Source organism: Colobus angolensis, unplaced genomic scaffold (genome assembly GCF_000951035.1).
Source record: "Colobus angolensis palliatus isolate OR3802 unplaced genomic scaffold, Cang.pa_1.0 Scaffold247, whole genome shotgun sequence".
NCBI lineage: Eukaryota > Metazoa > Chordata > Mammalia > Primates > Cercopithecidae > Colobus > Colobus angolensis.
This window is the reverse complement of record NW_012115677.1, coordinates 1,469,294-1,484,069: the sequence shown is the minus strand read 5'-3', so window position 1 is coordinate 1,484,069 and position 14,776 is coordinate 1,469,294. Positions and strand designations below refer to the sequence as shown.

Sequence of the window (14,776 nt, the reverse complement as noted above, 5' to 3'; positions counted from 1 at the left end):
TGAACAAAGTGGATACTGAAAAATATGCTTTCCATCCCCTAGTTTTAAGAATATTGTATGCATTTAGTCATTAAATATTACATCTTCTCCCTTGTCATTATCATTTAATCTTGATCAACAATAAGTCATATTATTGCTTGCCTTCAATTCTTAGACTGATAAACTATTCATTTTGGTTGTCTTAAGCTTGTTCTATAGTAGATTCTTTAGGAAAGGCTTATGGGAGCAGGATTCCCTAATTCTTGCAGTTTTGGTAACCGTTTATCTATGCTTTCCATGTGCTTAAAATAGATTTTACTAAATATAAAACACTTTGCTTTTGTTTTCTTTCCTTGAATAGCTTATGTCACTCCATTTTCTTCTGGCATAAAGTGTTTGCCTTTGATGTTCGCTTTCTGGGTTGTTATTCTTAGGTGTGCATGGTGCTCTGTCAGTAATTTCAATTTTTTTAATTGAACATTTAAAGAACAACAACTGACAACGAGAGCCTGACAACTGAAAATGTCAGAGACATTTATTTTCTTTTTATTTTGAGATGGTGTTTTGTTCTTGTTGCCCAGGCTGGAGTGCAATGGTGTGATCTTGGCTCACTGCAGCCTCTGCCTCCCAGATTCAAGTGATTCTCCTGCCTCAGCTTCCCAGGTAGCTGGGAACTACAGGTGTGCACCATCATGCCTGACTAATTTTATATTTTTAGTAGAGACAGGGTTTCACCATGTTGGTCAGGCTGGTCTCGAACTCCTGACCTCAGGTGATCCGCCCGCTTCAGCCTCCCAAAGTGCTGGGATTCCAGGCATGAGCCACCGTGCCCAGCCTAGCTGTCAGAAACATTTTCTTGAATTACAGTTTTTACTGTTTTCTGGCTTTAGTAGTTTTTAGGGTCTTCTGTTATCTGTATATTGATCTTTGTTGCTTCATCAGCTGTTGCTTACTCTCAAATCCTTTTTATCTCTTCATTTCTTTTGATTTCAAAAATGTTCCTGTTTTTTGCCTTCTAGTTATCTTTTAAAGCATTATCTACTGTATATATTTGATCTTGGGTTCATTCAGATTTACTTTTTATTTCTGAAACCTTTTCTTTTATTTTTAATGCTTTCTTGAGTTCTGTTACCTTATTTCTGAGTTTTTTGAAATCTGATTTATATAGTTGCTTCATGTCTTGAGTCATTTTTGTAGTATCTTTTAGCTCATTTTAAAATAGCAGGTTACAGTTTTTACCTATTTTGTGGATGTGTGTTTCTGATATGCTTTTATTATCTGGATGTTATTCTGTATCTTACTTTCTTTTTTCTTATACCTTTATGACCTACATAATTTTCTTTTGCCTACTTTCATGTGAAATTGGATTTCCTAAACACTTAAATAGCAGGTGTGGTTCAGGATGGCTTTTCTTACAGGGCTTTCTCTACTGCTGTTTTTAGGCATGCTTCAAAACTGTGGCATTTGCTTTCTGAGTTTGCTACGCGACCTTCCCTCTCTGCTTTATCTGAATATTCTCTTTCCATTATTGTTGTACCTATATAGTACTCAATTTTCATTCCACACCCAGTAATTTATACTCATTGTACCACCCTGTTATGTAAAGATCAGTTTCAGGGATTCATAGAGGCCAGACTGCTCTCACTTCTTAGACGTAACCGTGGACTCCTCCCTCTTAAGTCACTAATTGAAAGTGCAAAACCCTTCTGTACTTAAGTTAACCTAGCTTCTGTACCTGCTTGTTGACTGTTTTAGGTGTCTTTTGTTTTCGGTTATCAGACATCTGTTTCTTACTGTTGCCTCCCATATTGATAATGATACCATACATTATCTATGGTTGTTGTTGACTTGTTTAAATCTGCGTTTTGAGGGAATCCCATGGAGATTCTTGTCATCTAGTTTTGTTGTAAATATTGCCCATGGGTTTTTGGTTTACTATTTAGTTTTATACATTATTTTGGTGGGTATTTACAGATGCTCAGACACTTTGCCACTGCCCTTATTGTCCTAGAATCTTTCTAATGTGTTACTTCTTAATTGCTGCTGTTTCAAATTTGATAATCTTGCCATAATTAGATTATAACTTATTCCCAGTACTACTTGAATTGTAATTAGTTCAAGTGCTATCCTCTGTTGACAGCAGCTTTTATAGTATCCAGCATAGTACTGGGCATGTATGCAATGGCTCAGAGTTGTCACTTTGGAAATTAATCTAATTTCAATTATATCATTATAGTCCAACTTGCAACCTGTTAATAGTAGGATTAGCAGCCACTCCCTGTTACAAGTGGAGGTGAAACGTGAGGATATCAATTGGCTTGCCTGTATGTAATGTTAATTCTTGCCTCATCTTTGACATATATGCCACGATCTGTCAGCCTCCTTGTCTAAGCATTTCTGGAAGACTTTGATCTGATGTACTGATGGTACAAAAAAGTCACAGAAGCATAGAAGCATCATAGAAGCATATTGGAAACAAAGCAGACATCATCCTACAGAATGTTAGCTCTTTTTTCTTTGTTACAGTTCAAGAATACTGTCAGGAAATGGAGAAATTCTTGAGCAAAGCAATTAATTAAAATGGTGAAGATGGTCAAAGATTTTTTTGAAGAGATTGAGTTAAAACAAAAACAAAAAAGACAGTTTGTTAATACGGAGAAAGGCAAAGAGGTGTGTTTCAAACGTGATGGAATTTGATAATTGTGAAGGGACCTGAAGAGCCCAAATAGTACTTTCAACCAAAGGTAGCATTCGTTTTTAATACATTGGGTAATAATTTTAGGGATCTTGTCATACTGACAATGGCTCAATTCCTTTGCTTTTGAACTGGGATTTAAAAAACCAGCTAATAGAAGTCAGTTCCTAAAACACAGCGGAAGTTTATTGACTTTATAAAACTTTTCAGAGTATTTATAGTGTTAAGAATTTAGTATTTCTTATTTTTACCTCATTTGGCTTCCTTGTTTAAAAGAATTATACTTTATTTATGAAGATAGATTATGTACTTTGTAATATGTTTGTTTAAAATTATTCCCAGTGCTTTAAAAAATTACTCCTAATTTTTACTTTTTAAAAAATCTTTAACAGGCCTCAACAAATAACGAAAGCTCTAATCACAGTTTTGGAAGCTTGGGATCTTTAAGTGACAAAGAATCAGAGGTAAGTAATTTCATTTTAAATATGGTGCTATTAAAGTAAAAGCTGGAATCACCGTTTTAATTAGTTTTTCGTTTCTTCGTCAGTTCTTTTGCTAAAGATTAATGCTTTTAAAGTTTCTTATAGGAATGTTTTGTTCTGTCTTACGAAGCACAACATTCAGATTGAGATTGCATTTGGCGTTAGAAAGAAAATACAGTTTCTTTGGTTGTGTAGCTGAACTTGTAAATGAATGATGTATATATATTCTTACTGAAGACAGTTATTAGCCATTCATAATTCTGTGAGAGGAAGGTGGTTCTTAAGTATGTTGTGTTTCCCAGTTTTCTATTATTTCTCTTTATTCTTCCCTTTTAGTTTGATCCTTAGTAAGAGTTTATGTACTTTCTGAGATATAGATACACATTTTTTCCCTCTTTTTAGAATTTCTTATGGAATCATGCTGCTGGTTTTCACTTTTTGTATTTTAAAGAATCTGAAGAATTCCCTCCCCTCTTAATCCCTCCCCCTTTTACCCGTTTACTGATCCCACCAAGAAAATATATGGAATTTTACAAGCGGGCATTTGGATCCATGGTATAATTTACTCTGAGCATGATATACTTGACATCTTTTAAAAATGGGTAGACAGGAAGTTCCGTGGGTTTTAGCATTCATTTGTTGATGTTACAGCTTGACTCTTGTGGATATAGCCTTTTCTCTCCTTGGATGATACAATTCTGTCACATGTGTGTGTGTGTATTTTCCCTGTCAATCTTATTTCTACTTGATCCATTTTTGTCTTTTTTCTACTTGGTTAGTATAGACCTATCACCTTGATAATACCAGTAGTTCATTAGCACTCAGAGACTCTTAGGCATTTTGTTTCACTGTTCCGAAGAAAGGGAACTTCAAAGGTGGCATCTTTTTAGCTCTGTGTTATTGAAAGCATCTAGAAATCTCTAGGTAGACAGTTGCGTGCAGTTCTCTGCAGGCACCCTGACACTCCAAAGGAGTATGGCATAGGGCTCTCACTCATCAGGCTTTCCCTTCCACAGAAACAACTGGCAGGCAGCTGAAAGGACTGTGCAAGTGACGGGACTTTATCTGCAGTAGGTTCCCTTGAGGTAAGCGTTAGTAGCCCCTGTAGCATCAGATTATCAGTTTAGCTTTTAAAAAATTAACATACTTATCCTAAGTCTTTGAAAATTGTAGGTTTAGCTCTAGTCAAAGTTTTTTTTAAAAACTATATCAAGAATGTTCTCACTTTATATTTCCTGGACTTTGGAACGTTTCTTGATATTTTCCCAGAATTGGAAATATTTAGTAATTTCACCTGCCTCCTCTTTCATAGGCATTTGTGTTACGAAGAGCAATAACATAATTTTAGATACTTCTCTTTTCTGTTCACTAAATATGATATTTTTGATAGATATTTTTTAAAAAGCAAAACGTGGTGAAAGTTAGATCACTTATCACAGTTATATGTTCTTTATAGGTACCCATATTCCAAATATAAGTTATAGATTTAGTATTTGGATTTTTTCAGAGGAATCAGTCCATAAGAGAATTCAACTTCCCTTTAAAGAGCCCAGGGATCACTTTTGGCTATATTTTTAGTTAAAACATGTTTTTGTTTCTTAAAAGACCATACTGGCATTTGCAATGAAACACAATTTGGTTAATCATTAGATATACTTAGCTTTATCTGTATTGAAGTTTTGACATTTGGGGCAGCAATAGAAAATCTTGAAAAATCTTTAGGGCCATGTACGGGGGCTCACACTTATAATCCCAGCATGTTGGGAGGCTGAGGCAGGATTGCTTGAGACCGGGAGTTCGAGACCAGCCTGGGCAACATGGCAAAGCCCCGTTTCTACAAAAAACACAAAAAATTAGTTGGATATGGTGCCATGTGCCTGTAGTCCCAGCTACTCCAGAGGCTGAGGTGGGACGATAACCTGAACCTAGGAAGTCGAAGCTGCAATGAGCCATGATTGTGCTACTGCACTCCAGCCTGGGTGACAGAGTGAAACCCTGTCTTAAGAAAAAAAAAGAAAGAAAAATGTTTTGGCTTTTGCTGTTCTGCATTCTCTGTCTTGGATTTTTACAAATTAATGGTTAAGTCTAGTGGCACAGAAATGACTACAGATTATACATTGTCCTTAAGATTCAAAGAAATAATTACTATTATTATTACTATTATTATTATTATTTTAGTGTATCTTTCCATTTAAGAAGTTGCTTATCTGGAAAATGATTCCCAGGTTTTATCTGTGTAGTTGATACCTTAATAAATTCCTTTGGGATGAAATTTTATATATATCAAAATACAGATATTTATAGATCATTAAGTAAACATGAGAAGAAACAGTTGCAGGATGGAAGTACTTTCTTTTTTCCTAGTACTCCTAGTAGTAAAGTTTATGAAGTATTTCATTGTCTTCTGATGTCACTATTTTGGTAATCCATTCTCCGATTTACTACATTTTTTAAAATAGTAGTTTTTGGTTTTGGGAGCAAATAGTACTGAAAGGTTTATTACTTTTTTTTTTTTTTTTTTTTTTGAGACGGAGTCTCGCTCTGTCATCCAGGCTGGAGTGTAGTGGCGTGATCTCGGCTTACTGCAACCTCTGTCTCCCAGGTTCAAGCGATTCTCCTGCCTCAGCCTCCTGAGTAGCTGGGATTACAGGCGTAAGCCACCGCGCCCAGTCAGTTTATTACTTTTTTTTTTTTAAACTGCTGTCTCCTACCACCCTTACCCCACCCTGGATTCCTGAAATTTATATCCATATTGTAATATAATTAATATGCATACCCTATTGTAGTTCACCAACTAGACTTTTTCTGTTGAATCCCTCTTAGGATTTGTGATGGTTTTAACTCACTACAATCCCTTTTCTGTACTTTGTTTCCTCCTACTCTTCCTGTACTCTTTTCAGACATCCAGAATCCTCTTGTTTTCTTCTGCCCTTACTATTAAAACTGGAAAGCATCCAGTTGTCATTGTTAGGTTGATTAATCTACTTCAAGTGAAATTTTTATTTCAGTTTGTATGCGGTTTATTTTATATATGAATCTGACTTTTGTTTGTTGTAAATGTGGAATTAAATAGAATGAAAAAGTTTTTCCTCTTGTAAATGAAAGAAGATGGTAGGTAGGAAGGTATTGTTTTGATTTTGTTTTATTTTACATCACTCCTGGTCCATTCAGCAGGCTCCAGAAAATTCAGGGTATTTTCAGTAAACATTTATTGCATATCTATTAACTTATAGTCTCTGCCTAATCACAGAGAATATAAAGATGAATAGGATACAATCCCTGCCTTCAAATGAAATCAGTGTTTAGTAGAACAAACATTTAGACAGTCTGCTTCATGAACAGTGTAGGCTGTGCTGTAACAGATACAAGCACAAGATACTATGGAAGCAAAGTGCAAGAAACACCAATTTCATTTGCCTGTAGGGGAAAGGAAGCAAAGAGGTCTTCCTTCAAAGAAGAGATGATAATTTGAGTTTTTAAGAGAGGCCGTGAATTCATCCCATAAGACAGGGTGAAGTATGTAAAGAAGGTATACAGAGGGACTAGGATATGTGTTTGCTTTTACATGGGAGTATGACAGATAGTTTAGTTCAAGAGAGGACAGTGATTCTAGCCACTACTGTTCTTTAGATCTCCCGAAAAGCTTTAAAAAATACCCAGCTGCTTTGGTGATTCCCCTGGTTTTCAGACTTCTGGTAGAGGGAGTATATGCAGAAATGGGGAAAGGTAGGCAAGGGTCAGGTTTTGAAGACCCTTGTATTTCATAGTAAGGAATTTGGACTTCAGGTAGAAAGCCATTGAAACAGGGGAAACAAAAGACAAAGTAGAGGTAAAAGGCAGATAGCAATGTAGAGGATTGGATTGGAGGGACATGAAACCCAAGTTAGGAAGATCACTTTGTTAAGGAATACTGCCTTCTTTATAAAACTCTAAAACCTTCAAGGTTTAATATTAGGAGGAAAAACTTGAGATAAAAGGACTTCTAACTAGTATTTTCAAGTTTGCTGTTTGGGCTCTGCCTTCTTCAGATTCTCTAACTTTGGGTACTGAGACTATCACCATCCAAGGCTGTGGTTCTCAAACTGTTCTATGCAAATGAATCACTTAATGTTTATGACGGTAGGTCTGGGGTAGAATTTTGCATTTCTAACAAGCTTCTAGATTTCATTAGATTTTTTTTTTTCTTCTTCTTCTTTTTGAGCGGGAGTCTCACCTGTTCCCCGAGTTGGAGTGCAATGGCACGATCTCAGTTCACACAACCTCCGCCTCCCAAGTTCAAGCAATTCTCCTGCCTCAGCCTCCCAAGTAGCTGAGACTACAGGCATGTGCCACCATGCCCTGCTAATTTTTGTATTTTTAGTAGAGATGGGGTTTCACTATGTTGGCCAGGCTGGTCTCGAACTCCTGACCTCATGATCTGCCTGCCTTGGCCTCCCAGAGTGCTGGGATTACAGGTGTGAGCCCTTGAGCCTAGCAGACTTCATTAGATTTTTAAAAAGTAGAATCAGTAGAGTTTGATGACTTGGAATTAGCATAAAGAAGGAAAGGGAGGAGCCTAAGATGATTTAAAGGGATCTACCTAGAGTGCCTTTGAGATAGGCATCACAGAAGGAAGATAACAAGTGTAGATGGTTTAGCAGAAGCTATCTGGAACTCAGGAAGGAGGTCAGGCTAGACAAGAAGAACTAGGGGTCTTTGGCATAGGTGTTAATTAAAAAGGCTTGGTTGTAGATAAGCAGATCTTAGAGTGTGGTTTGAGGATTCCTAGGGGTCCCCTGTGATTCTTCCAAGGAGTCAACAAAGTCAAGTGTTTTTTATAAAAGTGCTAACACATTATTTGACTTTTTAACTTTCATTATCTCATGAATTCCCAATGAAAATTTCCAGAAGCTGTATAATGTGTGATATCACTCTGATGTATTCATTTTTACTCTTTTACACTAGTATATTCTAGTGTTATAATGTTTTAGTTTAAAATCCTAAAGTAGTTAAAGATCGATAGTTATACACATGTAAATAAAACCTCTTTGGGGTCCTTAACAATTTTTTAAAAGTTACAGAGGGGTCCTGAGACCCGAAAGTAATAGTAAGTAGAATTAAATATCATAGGAGTCAGTTAAGATAGTGATTGTAAAAAGTGACTAAGAATTTTACACTTAATTTTAGTAGATTAATGGGAACAAAATGCCAGATTGTAGTTAATTGAGGAGAAATTGGAAAATGAGGCAATAGCGACAGCAAATATTGACTGCTTTTGGCAGAACCTTGACTGTGAAGGAAAGGAGACAATATCTAGAGTCAAACAGGCTTGACAAATCATGTGCTAAGGAAAGAGTCATAGCAGAGCTGTGTTGGAGACAAAGTGCTGAAGAGAGAGGAAAAGAGAAACAAAACCAAACATCTTTTCCTGGAGGAGGAATGAATGGGTGAAATCCAGACCCTGGGTGGGCAGGGTTATTCATAGACAGGACTAGGAACATCTTTCCCCTGAATTGGGGTAGATGAACTTGCATATCTGATAACCCTTTCTCTTACTTAACAGTGAAAATAGGTTATCAGCTGAAAGGAAAGAAGCGTGAGTGGGTTGTGGATTTGAGGACTGATAAAAATTTTATGGGAGGACCAGAGAAGAGAGTGTACCAGGGCCACTCATCCTTTATTTAAATGTTTTAGAATACCTGAAGGAGTTAGAAATATGGTCACGTACCTAACCTGCTGGCTAAGAGCCCACATTCTTTTATGAGGATAAGAGCCCATGTTTCTTGAGTACCAGTGTTTTGAAAGTTTTTTTTTTTTTCTCTTGAGACAGAGTCTTGCTCTGTTGCCCAGATTGGAGTGCAGTGGCCCGATCTTGGCTCACTGCAAGCTCCGCCTCCTGGGTTCACACTGTTCTCCTGCCTCAGCCTCCTGACTACCTGGGACTATAGGTGCCCACCATGCCTGGCTAATTTTTTGTATTTTTTTTTTTTTTTTGACGGGGTTTCACCATGTTAGCCAGGATGGTCTTGATCTCCTGACCTCAGGTGCCACCCGCCTTGGCCTCCCAAAGTGCTGGGATTACAGGCGTGAGCCACCACACCCCACTCAGTGTTTTCTAAGTTTTGAAACATGCCATGATCCACCTATTTGCAGTTCTCCTTGTAGCACTTTCACTATCTAAACACAATGATCTTGTGTCCTAGTTCATTTTCTGCTGCTCTAACAGAATATCACAGACTGGGTAATTTATAATGAACAGAAGTTTATTTGGCTCTTGGGTCCAGAGGATAGGAAGTCCTAGAGCATGGTGTCAAGCATTGAATGAGGATCACCGCATGGTAGGAGATGGAAGGCAGAAGTGAGCGTGTGAGAGAGAGAGGGAGAATTGGGCTCAACTCATCCTTTTAATCAGGAACCCGCTCTGTCAATAACGAACCCATCCCTACAATAATGGCATTAATCCACTCATGAGGCCCCTACCTCTTTTTCTTTTCTTCTACCCTGCCGAGACCGAGTTTTGCTCAGTTGCTCCGGCTGGAGTGCAGTGTCACGATCTTGGCTTACTGCAACCTCTGCCTTCTGGGTTCAAGCGAGTCTCCTGCTTCAGCCTCCTGAGTAGCTGGGATTACAGGCGCCTGCCACCATGGCTGGCTAAGTTTTATATTTTTAGTAGAGACAGGGTTTCACCATGTTAACCAGGCTGGTCTCGAACTCCTGACCTCAAGCGATCCGCCCACTTCATCCTCCCAAAGTTCTGGGTTTACAGGCATGAGCCACTGTGCCTGCCTCCCCCCAGCCTCTTAATATTCTTACTATACGGAGCAAGTTTCTATGTTGAACTTCAGGGCACATAGTCAAACCATAGCACCTTCAGGTTCTGTACAGTTGCTGTCTCTACCTAAGCCCAAGATGCTAAGTTAGATTATGCATCTTTTAGCTCATTTGGTATTCATAATGATTATTAAAACCATAACCATTTTTCCTCCATCTGGGATACATTTATCTGCTTTATTTATTTATTACTGACGTTGGGATATTTGTGACTGAATGTATCATTTAATTACATCATTTTTAATAATGTCGGAGAAGCACAGTTATATCTGTTTATACATGTGTGCTTACATACAATATACTCCATAATATTCATGTTTATAAAGCAGACATATATCAAATTATTTTTCTCAATTTAATCCTTAATACTCATCTTTTGGAATGCTTTTGTATAATCTAAATCAGATTTGAAAAAGTTAAAATATATACTATCTCTATAACCAAAGTGGTTTCCCCCCCATTTTCCTGGGTAACTATTCAAATCTTAAGCCTTTATCTGCCGACCTTAAATTACTGTGTATTTTTCATCAAAGTATATTTTGGGATTTTTGAGTTATGAATTTTAAATTATGGATATATGGAAGCTGGGACAGTTGTTGCATCTAGAGCATTTCCTGATTTAACCTTGTTTTATATACATACCCACCTCCACTTTCTCATACCTGCTTTTTTGCCCTTTTAGTAATGCTTAGTGCTTAGCTAGTGCTTAGTGTGATTCTAAGCACTAGTGCTTAGCTATGATTCTATTTGAAAATAGAGGTAATACTGGCCTTAAGTTTTGTTAACATTTTCATTAAATTTTAATTTATCTATATTTATTTGCTGTGACCTGGAGAAATCTTTTTTTTTTCTTTTTAATGCCTTACTCTGAGTACCTAGTAAGAAAGAAGAGAGACTTTAAAAATCGATTTACTGATGGATGGGATGAGTATCACTGAAAGTTACATTTTTAGGACTTTTACCCCTGAATAAATTACCTTGCTTTTGACTTACTCTGTTTAAATCTGTTCTGCTTCTTAAGATGTTCGACACCTATCATAAATTTTAAGAAATATTCTGTCTTGCTTCCTAAATTATTTTCTAAAATATGTTAGTGTGATAAATGATGTTTGTGGTATTCTACTTGATGACCACCTCTATCTTTTATCTCTCTGCTAGTATTTTATCACTTTGTTCTTACCAAAAATCTTTCCTTTCCTTTCCTTTCCTTTCCTTTCTCTTTCTCTTTCTCTTTCTCTTTCTCTTTCTCTTTTCTTTCTCTTTTCTCTCTTTTCTTTTTCCTTTCCTTTCCTTTCCTTTCCTTTCCTCTTTTCTTTTCTTTTCTTCTTTCTTTCCTTCTTTCTTCCCTCCCTCCCTCCCTCCCTCCCTTCCTTCCTTTCTTTCCTTTCCTCTCTCTTTCTCTTTCTCTTTCTCTTTCTCTTTTCTTTCTCTTTTCTCTCTTTCTTTTCTTTTCTTTCTTTCTCTTTCTTTTCCTTCCTTCCTTCCTTCCTTCCTTCCTTCCTTCCCTCCCTCCCTCCTTCCTTCCTTCCTTCCTTCCTTCCTTCCCTCCCTCACTCTGTCACCCAGGCTGGAGTGCGATGGCACGATCTCTGCTCCCTGCGTCCGCCGCCTTCTGGGCTCAACGGTTCTCTGGCCTCAACCACCCAAGTAGCTGGGATTGTAGGCACCCACCACCATGCCTGGCTAGTTTTTGTTTTTTCAATAGAGATGAGGTTTCACCACATTGACCAGGCTGGTTTCAAACTCCTGGCCTCAAATGATCTGCCTGCGTTGGCCTCCCGAAGTGTTGGCATTATAGGCGTGAGCCACCGCACCTCTGGCCTATGTCATTGTTTTTACTGAGGCATGATATGCAACAATGTTGCTATATACAATGAACAATATGTACAGTAATGATGTGTTGAAAGCAAGTACTCTTTGTATACATGGAAAATGGTATTATTTTGTAACATGAAAAATGGGGAATGTGGCCAGGAGGGGCGGCTCATGCCTGTAATCCCAGCATTTGGAAGACTGAGGCAAGCAGATCACTTGAGGTCAGGAGTTCGAGACCAGCCTGGCCAACAGGGCGAAACCCCATCTCTACTAAAAATACAAAAGTTAGCTGGTCGTGGTGGCACATGCCTGTAATCCCAGCTACTCAGGAGGCTGAGACAGGAGAATCACTTGAACGTAGGAGGTGGAGGTTGCAGTGAGCCAAGATTGCACCACTGCACTCCAGCCTGAGTGACAGAGCAAGACTCTGTCTCAAGAAAAAGAAGAAAAGAAAGCAGGGGGGCGGGGGAATGTTGTTTGTTCTCTTCTCTGTTATTAAGACAAATAAACATGAGTTATTAGACTTAGTAGTTCCTGTGAAACACCTGAAATTACTTTGTAACTTTTTTTTTAAAAGAGATAACAGTATTTAATTCACCACTATATATTAAAGGACACACTATTTTAGAGACCTATATTCAGGCAGAAAGTAGAGTATCTGACACTAAAAATATATTGTATTAACCAGGTTCATAGCAAAAGATGTGAGTCCTGCTTGAACATGTTCATGCTTATTGGTGTCTTGGAAGGAAAAGCGGACTGGAAACCAAATGTGAGGCTCATCCTGCCTTTGTACATCTGTTTCCATAAAGGTAGAAGAATATGTATATCAGAATTCTTCAGGGAGCTTTTTTTAATGTTTAAGTAGTCAGTTGGAAATTATGATATATTCTGTCTAGTTGAGTTCTTGTAGGTCATGAAATCTTGAAATGGTTCTGTAAGCTATTTAGCAAGCAAACAAACAGCTGTTAAGTATTACCCTTTAGAAAAATATATTTGATGTGGTTCAGTGGTTGTTTTTTACAGCAAGGAATTTCTAAGGGAATATAACAAGGATGCCCACCTTCACCACTGTTACTCGGTATAGAACGGGCAGTCCTTGCTAGAGCAGTCAGACAAGAGAAAGAAATAAAGGGCGTCCAAATTGGAAAGGAAGAAGTCAAATTATCCTTGCTTGCAGATGATATAATCTTACATTTGGAAAAACCTAAAGACTACCAAAAAATTATTATGACTAATAAATTCAGTAAAGTTGCAGGATACAAAATCAATATTAGAAAAAAAGTAGCATTTCTATATGCTAACAGCGAACAATCTGACAAAGAAACCAATAAAGTAATCCCATTTACGATAGCTATAAATAATATGAAGCATGTAGACATTAACCTTTTTTTTTTTCTGAGACAAAGTCTTTCTCTGTTGCCCAGGCTGGAGTGCAGTGACACGATCTCGGCTCACTGCAGCCACCACCTCCCCTGTTCAAGCAATTCTCCTGCCTCAGCCTTCTGAGTAACTGGGATTACAGGCGCGAACCACCACACCTAACATTTTATTTTTCTTTGAGATGGAGTTTTTGCTTTGTTGCCCAGGCTGGAGTGTAATGGCACGATCTCAGCTCACTGCACCCTCCGCCTCCTGAGCTCAAGCAATTCTCCTGACTCAGCCTCCCAAGTAGCTGGGATTATAGGCACCCACCACCAAGCTTGGCCAATTTTTTTTTTTTAATGTATTTTTAGTAGAAACGGGGTTTCACCATGTTGGCCAGGCTGGCCTCAAACTCTTGACCTCAGGTGATCCACTAACCTTGGCCTCCCACCGTGCTAGGATTACAGGTGTGAGCCACAGCACCCGGCCTACCCAGCTAATTGTTTTGTACTTTTAGTAGAGATAGGGTTTCATCATGTTGGCAAGGCTGGTTGAACTTCTGACCTCAAGTGATCCGCCCCCTTGGCCTCCCAAAGTGCTGAGATTATGGACATGAGGCACCGCGCCCGGCTTTTAGACATTAACTTAAAGTAGTAAAAGTAGTAAAAACATTGATGCAAGAAATTGAAGAGTATGCAAAAAAATTGAAGCATATTCCATGGTCATGGAATGAAAGCATCAATACTGTTAAAATGTCCATTGTACTCAGAGCAATCTATAGGTTTAATGTAATCCCTGTCAAAATACCAATGACATTCTTCACAGAAATAGAAAAAAATGATTCTAAAATTTGTTTAGAACCACAAAAGGCCCAGAATAACCAAAGCTATCCTGAGCAAAGAACAAAACCGGAGGAATCACATTACCTGACTTCAAATTATACTACAGAGCTATAGTAATCAAAATAGCATTGTACTGGCATATAAACAGACACATAAATCAGTGAAACACATAGACCAGTGGAACAGAACAGAGAACCCAGATAGAAATGCATATATCTACAGTGAAGTTATTTTTGACAAAGGTACCAAGAACAAACATTGGGGAAAGGACAGCCTCTTCAATAAATGGTGCAGGAAAAACTGGATGTTCGTATACAGAAGAATGAAACTAGACCCCTATCTCACACCGTATACAAAAATCAAAATGGATTGAAGACTGAAATATAAGACCTCAAACTATGAAACTACTACAAGAAAACACTGGGGAAACTCTCCAGGACATTGGTCTGGGCAAAGATTTCTTAAGTAATACCCAACAAGCATAGGCAACCAAATCTAAAAATGGACAAATGGGGCCGGGCACAGTGGCTAATGCCTGTAATCCCAGCACTTTTGGAGGCCGTGGTGGGCGGATCACTAGGTCAGGAGATTGAGACCATCCAGGCTAACACAGTGAAATCCCGTCTCTACTAAAAATACAAAAAATTAGCTGGACATGGTGGCAGGCGCCTGTAGTCCCAGTTACTCGGGAGGCTGAGGCAGGAGAATGGCGTGAACCCGGGAGTCGGAACTTGCAGTGAGCCAAGATCGGGCCACTGCACTCCAGCCTGGGTGACAGAGGGAGACCC

The 14,776-nt window shown here is 38.3% G+C and overlaps 1 protein-coding gene across 2 annotated transcripts in view; it reads left to right on the top strand.

Annotated features, from left to right (window-relative positions):
* Positions 1–14,776, top strand: part of TLK1 (tousled-like kinase 1) — a 160,380-nt gene that overhangs the window by 64,161 nt on the left and 81,443 nt on the right. For both annotated transcript variants that reach the window (XM_011945926.1, XM_011945924.1), the window contains exon 3: positions 3,067–3,138. In XM_011945926.1, the coding sequence (XP_011801316.1) occupies positions 3,067–3,138 (72 nt within the window). The remainder of the gene's footprint in view (positions 1–3,066; positions 3,139–14,776) is intronic.